A 27,467-nucleotide genomic window follows, 5' to 3' on the forward strand; every position below is an offset into this window, starting at 1 on the left:
TCAGAACTTTAACAAGTCCTTCAGGCACACCCAAGTTTGAGAAGCATCTGGATGCAGTCATCTTGACTTAATTTCAGCTGGTATCAGGATGCTTTTTCCCATTAACAATATCTTTGCAAACACACACACACACACACACACACACACACACACATACACACACACACACACACACACAATGGGGCAGAAATACCTCTGTGTTTCTAAGCAGCGACATAACTAGTGACATTAACTGGAATTTAATCACAGGTTAGTCTGGGTTCATTATTCGGTAGTCAAACATTTTGTACCATTGCTTGCAGAAATATTCTTGGTCAGTCTTTAAAACTCTGACTTATGTCTTCCCTTCTCTCTCTCATCTTGCAGGATGTTCAACTAGAACAAGCTAATCAAATGCTCAATCTCACCGAAGGAGACAGTAAGTCGGTAGATACTTAAAGCTAACAATACACAACATTGTCCTTGGACGATTTTCCGAACTAAGCTCACAAAGACTTTTGAATGTAGATTGTATGGTGTAGTTAGAATTTTCCTACCTAGCTGAGAGTCAGGACAAATCTCTCTCACGGTCACTCAGACCCAACCAAGTAAGCACAAAGAGACTTATATTACTTATAAACTGTATGGCCGTAGCAGGCTTTTTGTTATCTACTTATCTTAAATTAACCCATTTCTATTAATCTATACTTTGCCACGTGGCTTGTGGCTTACCGGTGTCTTTACATGTTGCTTCTCATGGCAGCGGCTGGCAGTGTCTCCTCCCAGCCTTCCTGTTCCCAGCCTTCTCCTCCTCCTTGTCCCACCTACCCTATCCTTCCTGCCTGGCTATTAGCCAATCAGCACTTTATTTATACAGAGTGATATCCACAGCAGTATGGTCAATATACAAGAGGAGCAGGCAAACAGACATAGACTTCTGGGAACAGAGTAGCAAGCCTGGGAGCTACAGTGTTCCCAGGAACACCCTTGAAGTGGTTGTGCCTCATCCATGTCTTCCATTTCCTTTCTAAACTATGAACAAATGAAAATGCTGAGTCTGAACCTGTCCTTTGGAACCTTCCCACTGTCTAGCCTGGGCAAATCTAATTTTGCCATGCCTCTGTGTCTTCATCTACAGTAGTTGCATCTACCTCGGGTAGTTGTAAAGGGTTTCTTTTTTAAGTCCACGGAGAGAATTTACAAGTGTCTTCTGCATTCATATTACCATGATGTATTATTTTGAAAGTATTAAGGTCATAGAGGCTCAGTTGCATCAGTTACAAAATAGTGATACAGTCATCCCTAATGTCTATAGAGGGTTGTCCTTGGACCCCTTGGGGATACCCTGGATCTGAGGATGCTGAAGCCCTTATAGAAGATGGTGTAGTATGTGCATGTCGTCACTTCTGCATGTCCCAGTATGAACTTTAAACCATTTTTGAATTACTTATAATATCCAATAATGATATCAAGACCCTAAGAATAGTTATTGTGGTTTATTATCTGGGGGTGAATGATAAGAAAAAACTTGCATATGTGCAGTTCAAATATAATTTTTCTAGGTATTAGTAAGCTGTTACTTAATATGTTATAACAGCATATTAAGTACAAACACATAAACAAACAAACAAACAAATAACGAAGAAAATCTCTTCAGCTCTTCAGGATGTTAAAACACTGTAAACAAGGTGATGTAACAACAGAAGTTTACTTCACTGAATGCTGGAAACTGAGTTTAAAGTAAAGGTGCAGCTGGGCGGTGGTGGCGCACGCCTTTAATGCCAGCACTCGGGAGGCAGAGTCAGGTGGATCTCTGTGAGTTCGAGGCCAGCCTGGTCTCCAAATCGAGTTCCAGGAAAGGCGCAAAGCTACACAGAGAAACTCTGTCTCAAAAAAAACAAAACAAAACCAAAATAAATAAATAAATAAAATAAAATAAAGTAAAGGTGCTAGCAGAGTCCATGTCAGCCCAGGCCCTGCTTCCTTATCCTAACCTCACATAGCAGAAGTGGATAATGAATCTCTCTAACAATTCTCTTAGGCTATAGCTCGTGAGCTCTACAATGATGAGGAGCTAAGGAAGGAAGGCTTCAGGTCTTTGTTGAGCCTCTTGGGTGGCCCAGTGATGTGTCTAAACTTGACTTTTGTGGTGGGTGTAATGAGATAATAATATATCTCATAGGATTGCTGCAAAATACTAATCCCATGACCTGACATAGAATCCACCATCAAAGAATGGTAGCTACTGTGTGCCATTTTGTTTGCTGATGTCACAAAAGTTTTATGTCATTTTTATTTTAGTCAAAGAAACAGTGAGAATAAATTTGCCATTTGGAAGGCCCAGGGTGACCCAGAAGAACAAAGAGCATTGTCTCCTCTACCACAGGGGATACATCAGTGGATTTGGAAAAGCCATGAAGATGCCCATGTGGAGCTCATACACAGTCCCCAAGCCGGTAAGCTTTTAGCCCTGCCATCAGCCCGCAATGGAAAGATTCTAACTCTGAACTCTGTAAGAGTTGAATTTGGTTTTGCTGAGTACAGATTCCCTGGCACTTACAAGGAAATGCTGCAGCTACGACCTAAAGGCCCTCTAGGTGGTATGTGGGTACAAAGAAGGGAGACATTGGGTTTGCCTGGAGAAATCAGAAGCAACAGTGTTGGCCAGTTTGTTAAGTGGTAAGGAGGGAGACAAGAACATTTCAAACAGAAGCAAAAGAAGGATCATGCTATCTTGCCTGCTCTTCCTGGAGTAGGCGGCCAGTGCACCTTAGAGGTGATAGTGACTTACATAAGGCTCTTGTCTCTTTGATTATTTAATAAGCATTTTCCTGTGTGCTGAGAGCTATGAAAAGTACAATGTAAATGCTATCCAATCCTCCCTTGAGGGGTCTAGCTCTCTAGAATACTATATGTATGTATGTATCACATCACAAGTCTCTTTAGCTTGAAGTTGAGAACTTGCTGTTGTAAATCTCCTTCCCTTTTATGGGGGACTATGGAGATCCAGCCCCTCAATAGTCCCCTCCCAGGATCTGGGAAGAATCTACAATCAGCTGATAATTAATCTTTGATGAAACGAAATGAATCTATGTACACGAAACTCCTTAGTCCATATACTTTATTATTCTGTGATGGTTCTCTCTCTACAAGCTTCTATTCTGCTCTCATGCCTAGCTCATCTGTGGTCCCCTCCAGGTTCTATCTTAATTCCTTCATCTAGTTCTGTCCCTTCTAGGTTCTCATCCATCTTGTTCTTTTCCCTATCAGCTCCTCGCCCATCTCCTTCTCTCTCATCTGGCTCTTCCTCATCTTGTACTTCCCCATCTGGCTCTTCCTCATCTTCCATCTCGTTCCTCTAGTACTCTCTTCTAGCCCTTCAATCTAGTTCTTCCCCATCTCAGTTTGTTACTCTCAAGTTCTTACCCATCTAGTTCTTCCATTCTCTTTTCTCTTCTCCATCTTACAAGCAGTATTCCCTTAGCAGTGCAAAGCCAGGCTTCCAGGGTCAAATGGAGAATCACATAGAGAGGCAGTAATTGTTAATTATCATTTGCAACCCAAAAAGGAAGTGACTAATGGGGAAATGAATTAACTAAAGACTAAATTTGGGTAATATCTAAGAAGAGGGATCTTATGCGCTCAACTATAACCTTAAGCATGATTGGTAGAAAATGTTAAGAATCTATAAGTTGCTGGCACATGCCTTTAATCCCAGCACTCGAGAGGCAGAGGCAGGAAAATCTCTGTGAGTTTGAGGCCAGCCTGGGCTACAGAGTGAATTCTAGGACAGGCTCCAAAGCTACACAGAGAAACCCTGTCTCGAAAAACCAAAAAAAAAAAAAAAAAAAAAAAAAAGGAATCTATAAATTGGGAGAAAATAAAACTACCTTCTTTTTTCCTGTGGTTTCTATCTGTCCAAGCTATCTGCCGTTTTTTCTGCAGGGTGGGGGAAGGTGTGCTCGGTCGCTAGGCAACCTGTGTACAGCTAGATGCCTCTGGTCATAATTAAAGGGAGATCTGGAACTAGAGGTAAGATTAGGGAAAGGAGGAAGTTAAGCTTAATTGGCACATCTGCCAGGCCTTCTTGAACAGGTAGCCTGGACGCTTAAGCCTGTTCTTAGAGAGTACAGAAGTGTCTCTGATAAGTACTTTCTTCCTTCTGGGGATGGTCCTGGCCGGATGCTGCCAATGACGATAATTACAGGGAGGCTTGAACTGGGGTTCTGGCTGTGCATAGCTGTCAGCGCACAAGGTTATCTAAATATTCCTTTAGTAGAGGGGAAATGGTGCCCCATAAATGATAGAAAAGCTACAATAGCACAGGAGAAACTCATAGCAGGAAACGGCTGATAATCAAAAGCTAAATATCACCAAGGCTCCTTGAACCTTAGCTTGACCTCTGGAAGGCCCTCGGCTACTTCCAGGTGTTAGCTTTGTCATAATCAGCTGAAATCCTACTTTGTATATTTCTGTGGCTTGCAGCACCCTCTCCACCATCTGGCAAACTTCTCATCCTCTAAACTGGGATGGTTGGGTACCCATCATGAAGAAAATATTAGATCCCTGCCTCATGCTCTATATAAACTTAACTTGCTGACTGACTTATAGGCCTAAATGAGAATAGCAAATCTACATTTTTTTTCATTTACATTTTTATGACTTTGAGGCTTTTGGGAATAATATTAACACAATTAAAAGGGTATTGAATTAGACTATACTCATGTTAATGTGTATGGAAAGGAAAAATCATAGATGGCACAGTACATTGAATATCATGAATAGTAATTAGGCTCTAAGACACATATCCAAGCCCTCTACATAAACAAGAGAAAGGCAAACATCTTAGCAAATGCACAGTAAAATTGATACAAGTGATTCAGTCTCATTAGCAATCAGGGAACTGTAGATGAAAGCAAAGCCAGCCCGAAATCCACCCATGAACTTCTTTAGTGGAGGGAAGGATTCACAGCTAACAGTGATTCAGTTGTGGCCATTACTAACAGGGGGCTAATGTTTGTTTCCCAAGGTGGGTTAATATTTTACAGTTACCTGAGTTCCTATGTAGGCTGGTAACCCCGTTACTCTCTTAATAGGCACACTATTCAGGTGTTTGTGTGTATGTGTGTGTGTGTGTGTGTGTGTGTGTGTGTGTGTGTGTGTGTATGTGTGTGTGAGTGTGTTTTCAGCTTTCCTTAAAATAATCTCTTGTTCATGTTTGCTTTCGAGAGGGACAGCATGTTCAAGGTCAGTCTCCGTGTCTAGTCCCTGACCATGAAAAGTCCAGTCAGGCAGGGCTTGCTTGGAGTTAAGGGGGTGTTTATGTTTTTGATGCTTCCCCTTGCCATCTGGCATCCCTGAACTTACTAGAGCAGTGGAGGATGCCAACGGCAGAGAGATGGTAACTGGGTTCAGGCTAGGTGGTCTTTGTTATATTCTAAAACTAATGTCATCATTACCAAAAGACCCTGTGCATTCTCTGAGCCCACAAAGGTGATTTCGTGTATTTTCCTCTGCACGTGACAGGATGGGCTTCTAGCAATTTTCTGCTTTCTAATTCAGAAATTACTCTGTCTGTGTGTTGTGGTTCAAGAAAATTACACAGGAGGAGGTTTGGAGCTTCACATAAAATGTCATAGATCAGCTCTGCATCTGAGAAATCAGGCTCTAAATAAGCGTTTCTGGAGCACGGGTGCAATCGGTCTGTCTTTCAGCTTTACGGCGTCTTTGTTTTTCTGTGGTTTGGGTGGGTGTCGTCATTCTGGTTGTTATCGCAGAGGAGTTCTGGGGGAGGAATTGTGACTTGAAATCATGCCCCTCCCACCACAGCTTCTGGAAGCATGAAATCTGGCCAGGGCTTACTCAGATTGGCTTCTGGGCCTACTCAGTAGGGAAGTCTGAGTTACGTGATAAAACTAGATAAAAAATAATGAAAATAAAGCAAGAATTGTGGTAGTTGTTTAAAGGAGCTACTCCATTAATTTAGTATGAAATTGAAACTTTTATTGATTAAAAAGTTAATAGTGAAAAATACCTATCACTCTATAATATAATATTATATTCATATATATATGTGTGTGTATATATAAGCACAATACATGTATATATACATTATAGACTGTATATATATATCTCCCATATTACTGGGAAGTTTAAAATCTCTCTATCTCTCTGTATGTAAAAGTGTGTGTGTGTGTGTGTGTGTGTGTGTGTGTGTGTGTATGTGTCTGTATGTTCATATATGTAAGTGGAAATGCACATGTGGGGGATCTTTGGTATGGATTCTCACCTTCTGCCTTTTTGGAGACAGAACCACTACTGTCCATGGCTGAGGAAGTAAGGATAGCTGGGCCCGAAGCTTCCAGGGTCTCTCCTGCCTCCATCCCATCTTGCTGCAGGAGCTCTGGGATTGCAGACATGCACTACAGTGCTGGGCTGTGTGGATTCTGGGGATCCGAGCTCAGGGCTTTACACTTGCGGCAAGTCCCTGCTACTGAACCAATTCCCTACCTCTGAGTGGGAACTATTGAAAAGGCCCTTGGGTCCTGTAAATTATGACCTAATCATGTTTGTAAGGTTTTTTATTTTTATTTTTTGAGACAGAGTTTCTCTGGCTATTGTTTGTAAGTTTTTTAATAACCAAGGACAATACATGTCCCACACATTTTTTTTTTTGAACTACAAGTCATTTTTCTATAGAAAAAGAAATTACACAATCAGGTAAATAATCAACAGCTGTGTGCAGTTGTTGACTTTGCCACAAGACACGCTACAGTGTAGGTGATTGTTTTGTTACTCTTTGGCTCTTTGAGGGGCCTGCTACCCAGCTCCCAAATAATCACACACAGGGTGCTTATTCTTACTTGTAAATGCCTGGCCTTAGCTTGGCTTATTTCTAGCCAGCTTTTCTTAAATGATCCCATCTGCCTTTTGCCTCTGGGCTTTTATCTTTATCCTGTATACCTTTCTTTACTTCTTGCTCCATGGCTTGCAGTGTAGCTGGGTGGCCGGCCCCTGGAGTCCTCCTCTCCTCCTTTTCTGGCTTCTCAATCTTTTCCTCCCAGATTTCCCCTCCTATTTATTCTCTCTGCCTGCCAGCCCCACCCATCCTTTTTCCTCCTGCCTTGCTACTGGCCATTCAGCTCTTTATTAGATCAATTAGGTGTTTTACTTTTTTTGTTGTTGTTGTTTTTCGAGACAGGGTTTCTCTGTGTAGCTTTGGAGGCTGTCCTGGAACTCACTTGGTAGCCCAGGCTGGCCTCAAACTCACAGAGATCTGCCTGGTTCTGCCTCCCGAGTGCTGGGATTAAAAGCATGCACCACCACCGCCCGGCCAATTAGGCAAAGTAACACAGCTTCACAGAGCTAAACCAATGCAGCATAAAAGAATGCAACACATCTTTACATCCTTAAATACTCCACAGCATAAACAAGTGTTAACACATCTTAACATAACATTCTACAACCCTATAGCTTTTGTGGGCAGTCCACAGATAAGGGGCATCTATCACTTTAATAGAGTTATTTTTACGCGCTGATCAAGATCTCTTTGGTCCCCACACCAGAATAGAAAGAAAAGCATCTGTTTGTTGTCCATGCTCATTTTTACTGTTTTTGAAGGATTATGAGAGGTGGAAAGTCTGTATTTTCTTCGAGTCTCTGACAGCATTTTCTTTATTGTTTGTCCTGCCTCTCTTTGGGGTTCAGAAATCTCAGGGTCTCTGGAAAGATGTGGGGTCGAAGCTTTGCAGGAGTGCTGGGTGGGGGTGGGGTGGAGTACTATGGTTGTCTGCAGTCTAGGCTCCCCAGAAGGTAAATGTTCTGTTTGTCCCCCCCTTTCACATAGGTTCAAGCTCCCCTCTTGCTTTCGGTCAGGCCTACACAGTCCTCTATTTTTGGGAGACATCAAACTCTACCCTTCTGCGCTCTCGCTGTTGTTTGGTGCTTCCCCGAAGCGTAGGTTGTCGGCTTTCATTTTTCCACTGGCCCCCTCTGTCTGCTTACTGTTTACATGCTTTCTGACTTCTGCATATCTTTTCTCTTTGCCACATTTAATTATCTTTTCACTTCATGTAGTCATTGTTCTTGGTGCTGTGTTCATGAAGGACATTTTCACACACACACATATATACATATATGTATGTATGTATGTATGTATGTATGTATGTATATCACAGAGCCTCTTCCCCCACCTCCTGTCCTCTTCCTCAGGTCTCCCCCATCCCCATTAGTCCCTTCATCCCCCTAGATCAGCAGTTCTCAACCTCCCTAATGCTCCAACCCTTTAATACAGTTCTTCATGCTGTGATGACCCCCAACCATAAAATCATCTCATTGCTTCTTCATAACTGTAATTTTGCTACTGTTATGAATTGTAATGTAAATATCTGATATGTGGTATATCTGATATGCAATCACCAAAAGGGTCATGACCCACAGGTTAAGAGCTGCTGCCCTGGACGGTTTGGCCTCTACTTTCTTGTCATATATACGTACATGATTTTATGTATCTATATAAATCTAACAGCCACACATAAGAGAAAACATACAGTATTGTCTTTCAGAGACTGCCTGGATTTGCTTAATTATCTCTTGCTGCATCTGTTTTTCTTACTACAACATACCTTTATTTTTCTTTATGACTGAATGAATTCCATTGTGCATATGTAACATGTTTTCTTTCTCTATGCCTCTGCACAGCTGTAGTGAATCATCCTGCAGTAAACACAACATTTAACCCTCTGGGTGATATGTTGGCTAGGAGTCCTTTAGGTAGATACATAGGAATAGAGCAGAGTCATATATATGATAAATCTAGCTTTTAGTTGTTTGTCTTTTAAAGGAAGTTCTGTCTTGTTCATTAGCCAACTTATGAATATTTCTTGTAATTTCTTCTTTTTTCTTCCTTTTTTTCCTTCCTTCCTTCCTTCCTTCCTTCCTTCCTTCCTTCCTTCCTTCCTTTCTTTTTGTTTTTTTGAGACAGGGTTTCTCTGTGTTGTTTTGGAGACTGTCCTGGATCTCGCTCTGTAGACCAGGCTGGCCTCGAACTCACAGAGATTGGCCTGGCTCTGCCTCCCGAGTGCTGGGATTAAAGGCATGCACCACCACTGCCCGGCTCTTGTAACTTCTTATGTGTCTTCATTATTACTGTTTCTTCATGAGCTTTAGAAGAAAGGAAAGATAAAGGTGTATATTTAATCAAGACGGGAACTGTGCTGAGTTCCCAGGAAGTGCTTTCCTAGGGAAGTACTGCTGTGTGCCAGCATTTCCAGTCCCTGACTGCCCACCCCCCCCCCCCCACCCCTGCCCCAACTTCCCTTCTCTTCAACTGTCACCTGCTCTAGATCCTTGGCACGTGCTCCTCTGCCTGAGAGAACACGGCCTTTGATCTCACGTGTATCAGATAGACAACATAGCTAACATTTGCTGTAAGCACAGCACAGTAAATAAGAAACAGGACAACCTTAGCATAATTTTCTTTTTAAATGCATTATTTCGAGTTTTATTTTTTTCCCTAGAGAAATATCCATCAAGTATAGGGCAGAATAAATACATCAAAGCCTCTGAAAATGGAAACAAATAGTATACTTTTTCACTTATTTATGAGTATATGTTCACCAAATGTGGTGACCATATAATGCATTGTCATCATGCATGAGGAGCCCATGCATCAATCACACTTGCAGAATAATCCTGTGGATGAGGTTCAGTATTAGTCTTTACATGTGATTAAAAAGGAAATTATATGTTTTAAATCTACTTTATGATTTATTTTACAAACTTATTTTACTTAGAAAATAAGAATGTTTGGAAGCCGGGGATGTAGTTCAGTTGGTAGAGTGCTTGCCCAGCAGGCATTAAACTCTGGGTTAATTCTTCACCACCATATAATTAAGACTTGGCGGAACATGCCTGGAATCCCTTGGAAGGTAGAGGTATGTGGATCAGGAATTAAAAGTCATCCTTGGCTATATGGCAAGTTCAAGGCCAACCTGGTATACATAATCATAGTTGTATATGGTATAACACATGTGTTATATATAATATGTAGATATATATATATATATTATATATATGTTTAGATAAATATAGCTCTTTGTAGACTGATTAGAACTTCTTGCCCAATTTAGAAAAACAGTTATAGATGTACATGTACAGATGTACACCAACTGTCTGTCTGGTGCCCACAAGGTCAGAAGAGAGTGTCAGATTCCCTGGAAATGAAGTTACAGACAGGTATGAGCTGCCATGTGGATGCTGGGAACTGCACCAACGGGCAGCCAGTGCTGTTAACTAGGGAACCAGCACTCCAGTCCCCACACTTTCCACCCACTTCTTATTTGCATGCACAACATATCCCTACAGAAAAGTTCAATCCTGAAAAAGATTTTTTCTTTTCAGCAATAGTTCCCATTATTCCTTTGCTCTCAGTTCAGGTTTTATTCTGCAAATGTTCTTTTCCTAGGTATATTTGACTTGTCCTCTCCCAATGTGCCCTAACCAGAAGAGAACCACACACCAAAAAAACATAGCTGAATACATCCATTCCCCTTGCTGGCGTAGACCTGATTCACTAAGAAAATAGGAAGAGGGTAAATGAAAAACAGTCTAGGGAAGTTGTAAACCAAATAAGGCAATGGGTCAGCCACAACTGTGGGTGTAATTTTCCCCCCTCCTTTTCTCTCTTTCAACAGGGAGACACATCGCCTCTTCCTCCCACTGTCCCAGACTGTCTGCGGGCTGATGTCAGGGTTCCTCCTTCTGAAAGCCAAAAATGTTCCTTCTATTTAGCAGACAAGAATATCGTCCATGGCTTCCTCTATCCTCCTGGTTAGTGAGACTCTTTTTTTGAGCACCAGAGAGAAAGCCCTCAATCAGCTGGATGTGGCATGTGTGTTAAACATATATTCCCCGCCCAAATGATCTGCTTGGGCTGCCTAAGATGCTTTGGCGGTCATGGGCTGGCCAGCGGTTCCTTAAAGATTTAAGCTCCCTTAAAGATTAATAAATTTTTCTGTGGGAACCACCCATTAGCTCTAATCAGGCCCAGATGTTTAGGGAGTTCATCAGGTTTAAGTTTAATTTTATAACTAACTGAAGGGTATTTGGAAAGCAACACAAGCATCTAAGAAAACATTATCTCTGGCATCATGCCTGCACTAAGGTTCTCGCAGAGAATGCAGCTGCCTCTCAGCGCAAAGAACTGAGGCTGGAACCTGGCCTGTCAGCTTGGCTCTGGGTTCGAGAGCTTTGAACTGGAGATTAACCAGCCAAATGAATTGCAAACTGCTTTTTTTTTTTTTTTTTTTTTTTTTTTTTTTAAAGAAAGGATCTCTCTTGGGGTCACATGAAAGCCAATGGGATTTTTCTAAAACTCAAGTCTTTTTTTTTTTCCTGTTCATTGGGGAATGTCGTTTTCATATTTTCATGAGAATTCCAACAATTTCAGTTTCTGGGAATGGGTTTACTCCTGGTATGTGACTCTTTTTTTTTTTAAGTTATGAACAAAGACGGTTGATTAAGAGATTCATGATTTAGAGATTTTGAGAGTTATAGTAGCAAGAGGCATCATGAAAGCAAAGAACGAGTTAGCTGAAATCATATATTAAAGTGCATATATATATGTATTTGTTTTACAGCAATCAAAAGAACTTCTGAGAGTCAATATGATGCTTTAATTACAAGTAATTTGGTTCCAATGTATGAAGAATTCAAAAGTAAGTGTTTAGCCTCCCCAGACCCACACTGGCCATGAGCCTCAGGGCCTCACATGTGCTGGACAGGCACTCTTCCCGGCCCAGGAGTCTGCTCTGACCTATGTACCTGGACCTAGACGCTCAGACCATTGTGATTCTTTATTTTGGAATAGGGTCTGGGTCAATTGACCAGGCTGACCTTGAACTCACTTTGTAGTCCAGTAAGCCCTTGAACTTGTTATCTTTCTTCCTAATCCCACAGAGTAGCTGGGATTGCAGGCCTGGCGGTGCATACATAGTCACCTTAAACTAATAGAGTGACTCCTTGGACTACCAAATGGAACCTATGTTTTATTACTACAATTTGTTATTGATATTGAATCATTTTATTCTGTTAAGTTTAAATATGGGTGCAAAACTCTTGATGTAGTTTTTGTTTTATTTTATTTTTTATTTATTTATTTTTTTGGTTTTTCGAGACAGTGTTTCTCTGTAGCTTTGGAGGCTGTCCTGGAACTTGCTTTGTAGACCAGGCTGGCCTCGAACTCAGAGATCCACCTGCCTCTGCCTCCCAAGTGCTGGGAGTACAGGCATGCGCCACCACTGCCCGGCGATGTAGTTTCTTTTCAATGAGACTTGCTATTTGATAATTAAAAAATTTTTGGCTTTATTTCTTAACTGTTAAGTTATTCATAAAGCTAAATTTTACTAACATTCACATAAGTTATGTAATGTAAATGTAAATGTATCCCAGAATGATGATTAATAAGACAGCATGTGTGTTCTGACTATTGTTAACATCCATGGCTGAAGGAATTTGGAGGCATGTTTTGCTCTAATTTCAAGTCTGAAACTAAAGCAATAAAGAGTTACCATCGACATGGCTGCTTCCTTTTGCTGCATGTATACAATCATCCAATCACCACTGTCAGTTACTGAAGTAGAATGTGATGCTGTTTAAATGCACCGATAACAGAAAATACTTCTACATGTTCAGTAGAAGCAGTTATTTTAAAATACCTCATTTTTTTCTTTTTTAGAAATGTGGGACTACTTCCATGAGGTTCTCCTTATAAAATATGCCGTGGAAAGAAATGGAGTGAATGTAGTTAGTGGACCAATATTTGATTATAATTATGATGGCCATTTTGATGCACCAGATGAAATTACACAGTAAGTAATTTGGCTTTTTGATTTAGCAACAGAGTATTGTAAGAGAATATCTCAATACTTCAGGTACTATAGAATCTCTATATTACACAGTATATATATAAAACAGCTGCCAATTTTCAACTTAAACTTCCTAAATATTTAGCAAAAAAATCATATAGCCAAAATTTAAACTAATAGTCACTGAAGAAGTGGCAGGCAAAGTTTAGTAAAAATTTTTATTGAAAAAGTTATAAACTGTGAGCCAAGACAAAATGAGATTTTCTGAAAGAGATGTAGAGAATCAGTGTAGTTTCAATGAATACAGATTTGACCCAACTGTAATTGGGAAAAAAAAAATCAAGTAAAGACTAAGTTTACCTCAGTAAATTTCACAGATACAGTGGGCAATCTACAAAAATATTTTTCAATAGAGGATGTAAATAGATTTTACTAGAAAACCAAACTGCATACCTTACTACTAAGCCTGATTATAATAGACTGTTAAGAATTACTACTGTGCTTTAGTGTGTTTTAGAACTTGCCTGTTTCATAAAGAAGTCCCATCCATTGCTTCTTTTACTATCAAAATGTCAGAAGGTTAAAACTAAACAACCCTCTCACCCCAGCCCAGATACACAAAGCTTCGGTTTCCACTCATGCCTTCTGATAGAGCAAAGCTGAGACAGGATGGAACCAGCCCCTGTGTTGTTTCCTGCTGTTTCATGTCACTGTTGTTTATTTGTTTGATTTTTGAGACAAGGTCAAATGTAACCCAGGCTAGCCTTGAACTCACTATGTTGCAAAGGATGTGCTTGAGTCCCTGATCCTCTTGCTTCTGTCTCCCAAGTGCTGAGGTTATAGGATGTGTGCCACCGTACCTGACTTGTATTTCATTGTTTAGTTGACCCTACTCATCATTTGCTAACATCAAATATTCTCATCGAAATACTCTAACAAAGTATTTTGAGAGCTCTTTACTACATAGGAGGTACTTCTCTAAGCATTTACACAGACTTGGTTTATCTACAAAACAGCTCGATGTTAGGGTCCCTTAGCCCCTCGTCGGAAATGAGGAATCCAGGGCTAAGAGAGATGAAGTAACTTGTCTAATAGGTCCTTCACCAAATACGGTGGAAAAGCCAGAATGGGGATCCAGACAGCCTGACTCTGAGTCAATAATATGTTGCTGCCTATACAAGTTCACACATTTCTTCTAGTGGATTCAACTAATACTTTTAGTTTTCACTCAAAACTTTAAAAATGTACCTTCTCATTGGTTACTGGAAAGGCAACCCATGCACCACCAGTCATGTGGATGTATGCCCAGGGAAGCCCTGTGGACACCTCCATGTTAAAGTTATTAAATGAGAGTCTTGGAGGAGAAGATGAGTCCACACACACAGTGGAGAGCTCAGGCACAAGAGTGGGATCCTTTGTTCATCAGAAGATGCCCCTGTGAAGGATGAGGCCAACAGACTTGGGAAACACAGACGGCAGGATTCCGTGTAGTCTTTCCTTGTATTATGAGAGTTTGCTATAATGCTAGAATGGTCACACTTAACATTGGGCTAGAGATTTCTGGCTCACCAAAGTGGAAGACTGAAAAAACTACACTTCCCATACAATCCATGGTTTCCACTTATTCCTTCTGGCAAGTCTTCACCTGGGCATTTCCTTAGAGCTATAGAAAAAAAGAAGACATTTGTAATGATGTCAAATCACTTCACTTGTGTTTTCAGACATTTAGCCAACACCGACGTTCCTATCCCAACACACTACTTTGTGGTGCTGACAAGTTGTAAAAACAAAGCCTACACACCCGACAGCTGCCCTGAGTGGCTAGACGTCCTGCCTTTCGTCATCCCTCACCGACCCACCAACATAGAAAGCTGTCCTGTGAGTATTGCCTGGGAGGGAACCTGAGGCCCAGAAAATTATTACTCACATCTATCTCATCTGGGCTGCCACCAAAGCAGTCTATCTAAAACATGTTTTAGTCCTTTGTGGACAGAGTTTTGCTTGTCTGAGCTATAGAATTAATATCAAACATGAATCTGTACATGTAAATAAGTATTTGTATCTGAAGGTCTTTGTGTATGTGTGTCTGTGTGTGCATGTAGTTGACACTTACTAGGGTAATATAATTAGGTTTTTTACTCTGGACACAAGCATTGAAGTTCTACCCTCAGGTTGGCATTAAATTAATGTTTTCCTGAATGAAATAATATGTAAATAAAAATACCAGCACCTTGAAGCATAAAAGTGTTAAGTACACACATATACACAGGGAGTGGGAAGGAAAGGGAATTAGAATTTGGAATATAGCAGTATGGGTGAGACGTTTATTATGATAATTATGAGACACTTGGACCAGTTAACCACTATTTCATACTCACAACTGGATAAAGATATTGTGACATGGGGACCATCTTCCACTGCCCACAAGAGTATAAACTGACATAAACATTTTAAGGAATGTTATGCTTAATATTTTATAGAGTTACAACTACACATGTTCAATAATCTAACAGTTTCATTTATATAACCTCAAATCTATGCTCTTAAACATTCCAAGTTGTTCATCACAGTCTTATTTATAATAGTGAAAATACCCATTCCTATCAGCTTGGTAATTTTGAGAAGCCGCATTAAATTATGATGAAGAAATACCAGAGATTTCAGCTAAAAATATGACCCATCTATATCTGGATCTGTCATGATGGATAGATTATAAACTTGGCCTTGAATGAAAAATAACTGGAAGAGAGCACTTACAGTGCCCCTGGTGTGAGTTCAAAAACCCAACCCAATGTTATGTATCATGTACTGATATGTAGTAACAGGTAAAGAACTGTTTAGATTCACAGTGACTCATGTAAGTTAGCAATGTTTGTTCTGAACCTAGGAACAAAGCAGCAATACATAAAATACCTATCTTTAAAAATATTTGTGTCTAGGGGCTAGGGAAATAGCCCAGTTGATAAAGTGCTTTCCAGGCAAGCATGAGGACCTGAGTTCAGATCCTCGCCACCTGCATAAAAAAAACTGAATGGTGTGCTGCACACATATAGTTCCAACCCTGGGAAGGTGGAGGCAAGAAGATCCCTGGAGCTTAACACAATATCAACATCTGGTCTCCACATGCACACACATGACCATGTATGCACACATACACAAGCTTGTGACTCCAGCAAGTAGACTGTGGGTATGAGTTTATGGTGGCTAGTAATTTTTAGTACTTTAGTTTGATTAGACAAAATTTAGTTGTATCAATGAAGAGCCATGACAATAAAAAAAAATCACAAAAGGATTGTTACCTAAGTGATAGAATATCTTTATGCCAATGAAAAGGGATGGAGTGTGGAAACAGGTTTATGTTTCATTTTCCAGGGAAACAAAACAGAAGACCTCTGGGTGGAAGAGAGGTTTAAAGCCCATGTTGCCCGGGTCCGTGATGTGGAACTCCTTACTGGCCTTGACTTTTACCAGGAAAAAACACAGCCTGTCTCTGAGATTTTGCAACTGAAGACGTATTTACCCACATTTGAAACTGTTATTTGAATGAATGTATAAAGCACTTTGACAACATGAAGAAATTTTCTGTCCAAAAAAGAATCATAAAATAAAATTTTCTATTTTTCCTTAATCCTTAAAGTCATATTGTATATTTTCATTCTAATCTATCTTTTTCATTTCTGTAAACAGCTGTTAGAAAATCTTTTTGAATGCAATTTTATTCATTTTCTCCCCCCCCCACCCACCCATAAACCACTGCCCAAGGAGGCTAGAAGAGGGTGTTGGGTCCCCTAGAGCTGAAGTTACAGGTGGTTGTGAGCTGCTGGCGTGGGTGCTTGGAAAGGATCCTGGATCCCTTTCAAGAGGGACACTAAGCCATCTTCCCAACCTAAGTATAAAAAGTTAGGCAATGACACTGTAAACTACAGAGAGGTGGAAAGGTAAGACTCAAACAAAAGACTCCTTTCGTATGTCCAGCAACGTGATGATAGTCTGTGTATAGACAGAATCCTTTCCAAGTTCCTCTGTTCCAACATGGCTCCAATATAGATGACAATTCCTGGGCTTTAGATACCTCTCTATTTGCGGATAAGTGCTGGATGTTTACAACCCTGAACTGTGTGTAGTCCTGGAAACCCGGTTTGCCTACGAGAGTCTCTGGTCATGGCTAAACTGTTGAGTGCTTGACCTTGTAACCAGGAGGTTTCTCTAGTCTTGCCTGGCCCCAAGGTTCCACAGCCGCTTATAAAAATAATCATTCAGAGGCTTATATCAATTACTGATTGAATGGCAAATGGCATGCTTCTTGCTAGCTAGCTTTTATAACTTAAATTAACCCATTTCTATTAATCTATGTTTTGCCACATGTACCATGGCTTACCAGTCTGCTGGCATGTTGTTGTTCCTTGGGTGGCAGGCTGGTGTCTCTCCTTTCTCTTCCTGTCTGTCCTCAATTTTCCACCTAGCTATAACCTGACTTGTCATAGGCCAAATGGCTTTACTTATCAACCAATCAGAGCAACACATATTCACAGCATACAGAAAGACATTCCACAGCATGACCTAGAAATAAAAATGGCCAGTATGAGAAAAATTATTTAATCTGTTTCACCTAGAGATTATGTAAATAAAACTTTACCTTTTTTTTTTTTTTTTTTTTTTTTTTACTTCATTACTCATTATAAAGAAATATGTAGGGTGGCATGGTGTTGCATACCTTTAATCTGCCCTTGGGATACGGAGGCAGGAGAATCACTGTGACTTTGAGGCTATCCTGGTCTGTATAGTGAGTTCCAGGCTGGTCAAGGCTACATAGTGAGACCCTGTCTCATAAACAAACAAGACAAAAACCTCAGAAATATGAAAAGCTAGGCTGTAGCTCTGTGATGGGGCATGATTTCCTAGCATGTGCAAGGCTCTGGGTTCAGGCTCCAGCACTGCCAGAAAAAGAGAAAAAAAAAAAAGAAAAGTCAAGAAAACTAGAAAACAGAAGTTTGTGAGAAAGACTATTCTGAAAGAATGAATGTCATGATGTAAAGGACCATGGACTTCATGGGAATTGTAACTATAATTTTCAGCATTTCATTTTTATTCCACAATAAGATTTTGCCTTTTAAATCTAAAAATATAAACACTGAAGTTAGCTGCAATAAAGCCATTATTTACAAAGACTATTAAACTATGGAAAGTTGTAAAAATATCCAGAAGTTTCCTTGTATCACCTTCACTCGAGCCTCACCGATTGTGAACATTTGCACTATCTACGTGTATATACATCATATATGTGTATATATATATATATATATATATATATATATATATATCATGTAAATGTATTAAAAGAGCTTTACAAAAGTGCACTGCAGTCCTCTGACCCACTCATTCCCAGTCCTTCAGTGTATATTTTCTAAGATCAAGGGCACTAACACAGTCAACCAGGAATTTAATGTCAAGACTGTACAGACATATACTTTATTGACCGATGGAATTTCACATTTGAATAATATTCTTTATAATATTTTCTTTTCTGGTCCAGGATCTGAAGCAGATTCATTCACAGCACCAAGCTTTCTCTTCTGTTTGAGGTTACTTGTCTCAGAAAAAAAGAAAAGAAAAGAAAGAAAGAAAGAAAGAAAGAAAGAAAGGAAGGAAGGAAGGAAGGAAGGAAGAAAGAGAGAGAGAGAGAGGGAGGGAGGGAGGGAGGGAGGAAGGGAGAGAGAGAGAGAGAGAGAGAGAGAGAGAGAGAGGAAGGAAGGAAGAGAGAGAGAGGGAGGGAGGGAGGGAGGGAGGGAGGGAGGGAGAGAGAGAGAGAGAGAGAGAGAGAGAGAGAGAGAGAGAAAGAAAGAAAGAAAGAAAGAAAGAAAGAAAGAAAGAAAGAAAGAAAGAATATGCATTCATTTCTCACATTTTAACAAACAGCCTTGATGGTTTTGAAGAATCCTGGTCTCCATGAGGATTTGTGGGACATTTCCTCATAATTAGTCCACACTTCGGGCAGTGACATCACACTGGTAGCATTTGTCCTTAATACTTTCTATTTGGCAGAAACACACGCTGTTGATTTGTGTGGTTGTTACTGAGAGCACACTGCTCACTTGGCTGAGTTGGTGGTCACAGAGATCTGATCTATAAACACAATAGCTTCCCTTTAGAATATATGCTGTTATGTGCCAAAACTATTGAGATCATAGACATATTATATTTAGGTTGCTCCCAAAATAATTACTAAGTTACAGCAATGAATAACATTGCAAATATGTAGTCTTATGTTTTGGGAAGGGTATCTTCTAGGTGAGTTCCTTAAAATGGGGAATATGTATGTATACATTTTAAAATAAAACTAGAGTATATTGGTATAGATTTAACTATCAGGTCTATATTTTTAGTTCTGAGTTCAATGAAGCATGGTTTTCAATCCAACCAAAAATGGAAATTTTCATTTTAAAAGTAGTATGTATTCATTATAAGACTACCTACACAATATAAACATAGCTGTCATGTGTTAAATAAAAAATTAATTATACATTTACATGTATAAATATTAAACTCACATGTAATCTTCTCAATCAATGTTTACAATGATTAAAGCCTATTGACCCATGACCCTTGGCATGGCTCTCCTTTGAGACATAGGTTTTAAATATGGGATTTGGGGAAATGTCCATTTATGTTACTGTGGCTCAGATGCAAATGGTTTTTTTTTTTCTCCCCTCGGGTAATTTCTAATTTTTAGGAAAATATGTTTTCAAGATTTAGAAATCTCTTTCTTAAAAAGTAAAAAAGAGCCATGAAAGTAGAAAGGGACTGGTTGGGAAGAGGAAGAGATCAGTCAGAAGAAGAGGGAACAAGAGAGGGTAACGGAGTAAATACGCTCAAAGTACATTGTAGACGTGCACAAAATTTCATAACGAAGTCCACTATATAACTAATCCATGCTCATTTAAAACATGGAGAAAGTCAAAAAAGCTCTTTCCATCAGAAAACGGAAATTACTGGAGCAAGCATGGCAACTGCTGTGTAACATTTCAATCGATGGCATGTGCTTTGTAGTTAGGTACCCATGACCTGCGTGGTTGATCATTCACAGAACATGGCACAGGTGTGGTGAGAAAGAATAATCTGAGCATCCAAGATGATCATACATCGACCCTTTTAACTATTAATTAAATTTATTCATTTGTTTTACATACTGACCACAGTTTCTCCTCCCTCCTCTCCTCCTGTTTCCTCCCCCTGCCTCTGATCTACCCCCCTCTCCCCATGCACTTCTCCTTCATCTCTGTTCAGAAAGGGGCAGGCCTCCCATGGACGTCAACAAAGCATGGCACATCAATTTGAGGCAGAACCCAGCTTCTCCTCCTGCATCAAGGCTGGACAAGGCAACCCAGCATGGGGAATAGGTTTCCAAAAGCCAGATCAAGTGCTGGGCACATTGATCTTTACAAGTTGGTGTTTTATGTAATAGCATTCTGTCATCTCAGACAATGTGGCTTTCCTTTTTCCCCCCCTGTTGATAGTTAAATATGTAATCAAACAAATTTCAAAAGGCTTATATTTTTTATTTTGTAGATGTTTGCATGTATTGGTGCACCATTTGTATGCCTGGCACATCAGATCACTTGGAATTGGAGTTAAAGATGGTTGTGAGCCTCCAGGCAGGTGCTGGACACTGAACTCTTAGCCACTGAGCCATCTTTCCAGCACCCTTGATAGGCTTTATGTATAGATGGGTATTTAACTGAAATGCCTGCAATGGAATGGGCAGACCACATGTTACTGGTAGTTTAGGTTATATGTAGTTTGATAAACAGGCATATGGAAAAGGGATATTTATGTGAATTCCTCTTTTACCAAATCAAGAATACATTGAATTATCATTGTTACAATGAACTATCGTCGTAACACAAAGAAGTCAGCTAAGGTCTTGGGAACAGAGTGGGAAGGAAGAGAAACTCTGAAAGTTGGCCTATTTTCTAAACTTAGTTCAAGTTTTGAAAATGTATTTTCTCAGTGCAATTGTATCCTAAAAAAACAAAAACAAAAAATAAAACCAAAAATCTTCCAGGAAGGGTTTTCAGTGTCATAGTTCAAGGAAAAAAAAAAAGGAGAGTCTGTTCCCACAAAGAATCAGAAATAACTGCCATCTTCTGGTCCAGTAGAGACCATTCTCCCTGCTGTGTGTGGTTGGGTAGATGGATGAGGACAGGTGGGCTAAAGAGGTGTGCCTGCTCACGTGATGACGCGCATCTTTAGCCACTAATGTTATTGGAATCTAATATGAGTACCCATTCACATCTGACCATTTTGTACCAGCAAATGGAGTTTCCGGAGACTATGTTTATGCTTAGAAACTGGACTGATCTTCATGTCGAGTCCATCTGGTTTGGGCACTTGAGTTTGTTTCCAAATTAAATTTTGGTTCGCTAAAAAACCCTCTTGCTCTGGGGAAAGCTCTTTCCTCCCTCCCCTTCCATCCACACCCCCACAGCACCAGTACTTGTGGTCTGTTTACTTTTGGAGGGCAGGGGATGGGGATGGAAATAGGTTATAAACTAAAACAGTTGTCAGAAACACAAACAAGGTTCTGGGAGGAAACGACTTCCTTTTTACACTGTGTCCCTGGTGGACCACAATCAATCCCTCAATCAGGGGACTAGGATTTGGATAAACATCAGCCCTTCAATGACAGAGAATCGGGGCAATTTAGACTTATCCCAAACCCACAGGATGAATGTAGCTGGAATGACAACCAGTAAAGGATGCCACTGGATGTGGGATTAAAGGAACTCCTTTATCCTGACATTTTTAGATTCCTTAATGTGCAAATTAAGGTTCATAGGTTTAGAAGTCTGGGGAGGCCAGTGAGTACATTGTTGAACTGTTAACAACAGCAATTTGTGGAAGCAATGAAAGACTACAGAGCAATTAGTTTATTGTTCTTAAAGCTAAGGAAACCTGTCTATTGACTGTGGCTATGAATCCTTCTGCTTTGTCTCTTTAAGATGATACCTGCTTGAGAAAAACAATGACATCATGAGGTTTGCAGGCAAATGGATGGATCTAGAAAAAAATCATCCTGAGTGAGGTAACTCAGACTCAGAAGGACAAACATGTACTCACTCATAGGAGGATACTAGATGTAAAACAAAGATGACTAGACTGCTACACAACTCCAGGGAGGCTACCTAGAAAATGGGACCCTAGGAAAGACCCAGGGATCACCCAATGACAGAGAAATAGATGAGATCTACATGAACAACCTGGATGACAGTGGGAGTAATGAAGGGCAAGATTTGAGGGAAAGAAAGCTTAGGGGAGCAGGAGATCCTAGCTGGATCAAGAACAAAAAGGGAGAACAAGGAATAAAAGACCATGATAAATGAAGACCACATGAGAACAGGAATAGGCAGAGTGCTGGAGAGGTCCCCAGAAATCCACAATGATACATCCTCTGTAGACTGCTGGCAATGGTTGAGAGAAAGCCTGATCTGACCTAGTCTGGTGATCAGATGACTAAACACCCTAACAGTCATCTTGGAACTCTCATCCAATAACTGATGGAAGTGGATGCAGAGATCCTCAGCCAGGCCCCAGGTGGAGCTCCAGGTGTCCAACGGTCAAGAAAGAGGAGGGATTGCAAGAGCATGAATTGTTGAATCCAAGATTGCAAAAAGCACAGGGACAAATAGCCAATCGAAAGAAAGCACATGAATTATGAACCAACGGCTGTAGAGCCCCTAGCTAGATCAGGCACTCTGGATAAGTGAGACAATTGAATAGCTTGATCTGTTTGGAAGGCACCCAGGCTGTGGGACCGGGATCTGTCCTTAGTGCATGAGCTGGCTGTTTGGAAGATTGGGCTTGCACAGGGACACATGCTCAGCCTGGAAGGAGGGGACAGGACCTGACTGTACTGAATCTACCAGGATTAAATGAATCCCCAGGGATGTCTTGGTCCTGGAGGGGAGGGGCTGGGGGTAAGGTCAGGGTGGGGGAGGGAGGGGGGAGGACAGGGGAACCCATGGCTGATGTATAAAATTAAAACACATAATTAAAAAAAAAGGACTGGAGAGATGGCTCAGAGGTTAAGAGCACTGACTGCTCTTCCAGAGGTCCTGAGTTCAATTCCCAGCAACCACATGGTGGCTCACAACCATTTGTAATGAGATCTGGTGCCCTCTTCTGGCCTGCAGTCATACATGCTGTATACATAATAAATAAATAAAATTTTTTTTAAAGAAAAAAAAAAAAAAGATGATACCTGCTCTATTTGTTACTGATATTTTCCTAAAGACTTACCTACACAGCATCCTCACTTGAGTACCACAAGACAGCAGTGTCTAGAGCAGGGCTTCTCAACCTTCCTAATGTTGCCACCCTATAATACAGTTCCTCATGTTGTGGTGACCCCCAGCCACACAACTGTTTGTGTTGCTATTTTATAACTGTAGTTTTGCTACAGTTGTGAACCATAGTGTAAATATCTGCGTTTTCTGAGGGTCTTAGATGACCCCTGTGAAAGGGTTGTGACCCACAAGTTGAGGCTGTGATTTCATCCTTAAGTTATAGACAGTAGAGTGGGGTTAAATTCTATCCCCCTGCTGGTGTGTCCCATGCAGACACCATACATTTTATAACTAAATGTTCTCTTTTCCACCAAAAGGTGGTTGCTTAGTGCTTTCATCACAGGGGAATGAGTTACTATATACAGATGGGGTGCCACAGGTAGCATTATGTACTTACTCTTGGTGACATATGAAGTTCCCAGAAGTAACTAGGAAATTGCTTCTGCTTGAATTAGGCACAGTGTCAGCAGATCTGTGGACCGTGTCTGCTGCTTGTTGCCTCCGATATGGAAGTTTGACTCTCATTTCCTGCAGGATGAGTCAGGAACATTAAAAGTATCCTCCATCCTGTTTGTGGTCGCTCTGAGCTTTAACTCTGGCCACCGTCGATGACAATCCTTATTCACAATATACTTAAGGCATATCCTTAAATTCTAAGGATAATTTGATCTTCCACATTCTGAGACAGAAAATATGCTGTTACTCCAGCATATTAAAAACAAAACCAAAAATTTACACTGGATTGGGCCCAGTGGTTCAGACACAGCAGTCAGTTTAGATAACTGCTTCAGATGCTCTGGACCACAGCTCAGGAAAGATACTGTTCTGCCAGGATTCCATCCGCTGTCCCCTTGAGTTCTCCCTTCAGCCTCTCAGAGCATTTAAACCAAACTTTCAAAACTCAAGAGAGGCAATTTAGACTCAAATCTTCAGTTGATGGCTTTGATGTGAGGAAATCCATCCAAGACTCCATGCTGTCCTCTTCACTGCCCCTTCCTGTCTGGGGCCACCTGCCTCTTTCAACCCTCAGGCTACGTCTAGCCTATTCAAGAGTTCATTGCATCCATTGCTTCTTTTAGTGTTTATTTAATCTTTTGTATTCTGGCACTGGGGGATCTAAATGACCAGTGTGGGAAGGTGAGAGGGTCTGGGAGGGGTTGGGGGAGGGAAAACTGTGATCAGAATACATGATATGAAAACATTTATTTTCAATGAAGTGTAACAGTCATAGTACTTAGGGACATAAAAATATACTAGAAGTGAGGCAAGTTACATTTTGGTATTATTCCTTGTTTGTTTGTTTTTGTTTTTGTTTTTTGTTTTTTTTCGAGACAGGGTTTCTCCGTAGCTTTGGAGCCTGTCCTGGACTAGCTCTGTAGACCAGGCTGTCCTCGAACTCACAGAGATCCACCTGCCTCTGCCTCCCGAGTGCTGGGATTCAGGCGTGCACCACCACTGCCCGGCAGTATTATTCCTTGAGTGTGATGTACACTTCTGGGAATATTTTTAAGTGTCTTCTGTAATTTTCAAAATGTATTATTAAAACTGCTATAGGTTGACATGAAGTAAAAAACAAAACAATAGTTTGAAATCCCAGGTTGTCCTTTGCCCAGCTTTCCCAGTGCCCACATGTGTCTATAGGAAAGTACCAAGCCCAGGAAATGACACAGTACTGTTAACAGTTCTATGGGCCTTGTTCAGATGCCATTGGCTGTTATATGCGCACACAAGGCTTCATAGTTTAGCATTTACACCGTCTCGTTTTTCTACGCAACCCTGAGAGACAGTACGATTGCCCTAAGCGATGCTCAGAAAATAGCGGACCACGGTCCAGTGTGCAGCCCCCTCTGCCGAGTGTGGGGACTGTCCAAACAAGCAGCTTAATGCCACTGTCCTGAAAGCTTTGTCCTCTGGACTCTTAACTGTTCCCATATAGGTCAGGTTTGCCACATTTAATTTTCATTCTTTGTGGCCTTCTGGAAATACATGCATCCTTGAAAAATGAATTTCTCTGGTTCTTATCCCCACACCCCAGGTCAGAATGGATGACGGTTGCTTGAGAGCCATAGGGAAGTCTGTGAGGCCAAGATGCTGCACTTAGGGGAGGAACAGGAAAGGGTTGTTTAGGGAACGTGGCAGGATGGTTGTACTCATCAAGACTGTCTGGAGCAGCCAAGCAGGCAAGTCACACTGCATAGCTGAATTGGTTTTGAGAGGCAATGGCTAATAATGAGATTATCAAAATCTAACGCATGTCTTTGTTTTAAAATCAGAACAACAGAGATAATCTATGTAAGCACATATTTGGAAAGCATATACTTTGAAAAGAGCAAGAATAAAGGTAGGAGAACAAAGCTATCTTGTGTCTCAAGGACCAGACTGGGGGAGGCAGCACCCCAAGACTGGAAGCAGTCATGGGAGCTGGTAGCAGTGCCAAGGTGAGGAAGAAAATTTCCGTAAAACTTCAATGAGCACAGAGAGTCAGGGTGACTCACTCCCTGTCTGCAGTTCAGACGTATTTGATGGAAACTTTGCAGGCTGGGTTTCCCTCCCTTGCCACCCTGACTTTACAAGCCACGGCCCACATGCTTGGAAACAGTAACTGGGCAATTACTAAACGGTTGCCGAGGGATGGCTCAAACAGCTGGAAAAAAGCTCGGATTTGGATTCCTGACAGCCACCAAGGTAAATCTGTTTACCCTTTTGCTCTACATAGTTTTCGATGCTGCTTCGGCCTAGAATAGTCCCAGACGAGAGGAAACTGTCTCTGTCTTTCTAACCAAAATTCATCTTGATCAGCCAAATGAGTTATATAGAAGTATAGGATTTGGTGTTTAGGGTTTCTTAAAAAAAAAAAAAAAATTAATTGTTTTGAAGGGTTTCCTGTGTTCTAAGAAACAATATTGCAATGTAGTTTAAAAAACACAGTACTGTATTATGTAACTTCTGTGTTAAGTTCTGTGGCATATTTTGATGTACATATACATGGGGAAAGCATTATATCATCAAGAAAGTGTGTTCGTTGTCTCTCATGGCAGAAGTGTCTAAAATCTCCCCTACTTACAAAACTCCTGAATTTTGAGAGGCTATACAGCAGAAGATTCCCACCCAGAGGTGGCATAGCTCCAGAGTCGCCAGCTCCAAAGTTCAGGGCAAGGGCAGCCTAAGGTCAGGCTGAAAGAATCCTTGTCCTGCCTCTCCCAGGTTTCTGTCCACATATTTTTATGGGTATATGGGCATCTGTATTCAGCTGGTAAAAATAATTTTCTCTTAACTTCAGGATTTCACCATCACCACTATTACACACACATATATACAGACACAGACAGACACACATACATACCACATACATATACGTACTACATACATACACACAAAAACACACATGTACTCATCTGCCTACTCACCCACACCTACACACACACACACACACACACACACACACACACACACACACACACACATTTTTATAGCAAATATTTTTAGTTCATTTTGGCACCTTCCCTACTCATTTTTACATAGACTCCAGGGTCAGACTTGATTGAGAAAAAAGACAATCATTAGCCAGTTGTTGTTACCATTTTTTGTTGCAATCTTGATGGGACTTATTTGTGAAAGATACTGTTGGCTCTGTTTGACTTTCTTCCTGGTAGCTGAGGAACTCAAGTCATTTGAGTTAGAGTTAGCCAAATGTGAAAGATGTAATTCTATCACAGCAGAAAAGATTTTATATTTTGATGGGCAAAAGAGAGTAAGGAGTTTGGGGAGTGATCAGGAAGTTTAACTTTTCTTAAATTCTCCTGGGTGTTGCATGATGTGATGTATGTGCCTTGTCCTCATCCTTCCTAGAACTCCTTAGGAGTTCTTGGTGTTACTTACAAATGCCCAGAACGGTGGAGTCGGTTTAGAGACGTAGCAAAATGATGAGTTTGACTTTAGGATGGGCGCATGGTGAGAAGAGATGTGACCAGGGAAATTCAGGCACATCTGAGTTTCTTAGATGTTAAGACAGCATTCCAATTCTTATTAATTGAGAAATGTCCATATGGTTATCTTACTATCTGCCATTCACACTTTCTGTACTTTTAGGAATGAAACAAGAAAGGAGGTGATTACTTTCCTAGTTATTCTTTTTCACACGTGCTTTTTTCTTAAAAAATCCATGTCATTATAAAAAATTCAAGCACGTTTACTTTCTTATGAGGAAATGATTCACATTACAAATAGAGAGTGTTAGATAATCCAACTACGGGGGTGGGGAACCAGAGTTAAAAAGACA

At 40.6% G+C, this 27,467-nt stretch overlaps 1 protein-coding gene across 1 annotated transcript in view; it reads left to right on the forward strand.

Annotated features, from left to right (window-relative positions):
- Enpp3 (ectonucleotide pyrophosphatase/phosphodiesterase 3) overlaps positions 1 to 16,388 on the forward strand; it is a 73,757-nt gene extending 57,369 nt beyond the window's left edge. The window contains exons 19-25 of the mRNA XM_036169066.1: positions 367 to 418; positions 2,281 to 2,435; positions 10,674 to 10,809; positions 11,619 to 11,696; positions 12,716 to 12,848; positions 14,567 to 14,723; positions 16,218 to 16,388. Coding sequence (XP_036024959.1) covers positions 367 to 418; positions 2,281 to 2,435; positions 10,674 to 10,809; positions 11,619 to 11,696; positions 12,716 to 12,848; positions 14,567 to 14,723; positions 16,218 to 16,388 — 882 coding nt within the window. The remainder of the gene's footprint in view (positions 1 to 366; positions 419 to 2,280; positions 2,436 to 10,673; positions 10,810 to 11,618; positions 11,697 to 12,715; positions 12,849 to 14,566; positions 14,724 to 16,217) is intronic.
- Positions 16,389 to 27,467: the final 11,079 nt, after the last annotated feature.

This window comes from Onychomys torridus, chromosome 19 (assembly GCF_903995425.1).
Source record: "Onychomys torridus chromosome 19, mOncTor1.1, whole genome shotgun sequence".
NCBI lineage: Eukaryota > Metazoa > Chordata > Mammalia > Rodentia > Cricetidae > Onychomys > Onychomys torridus.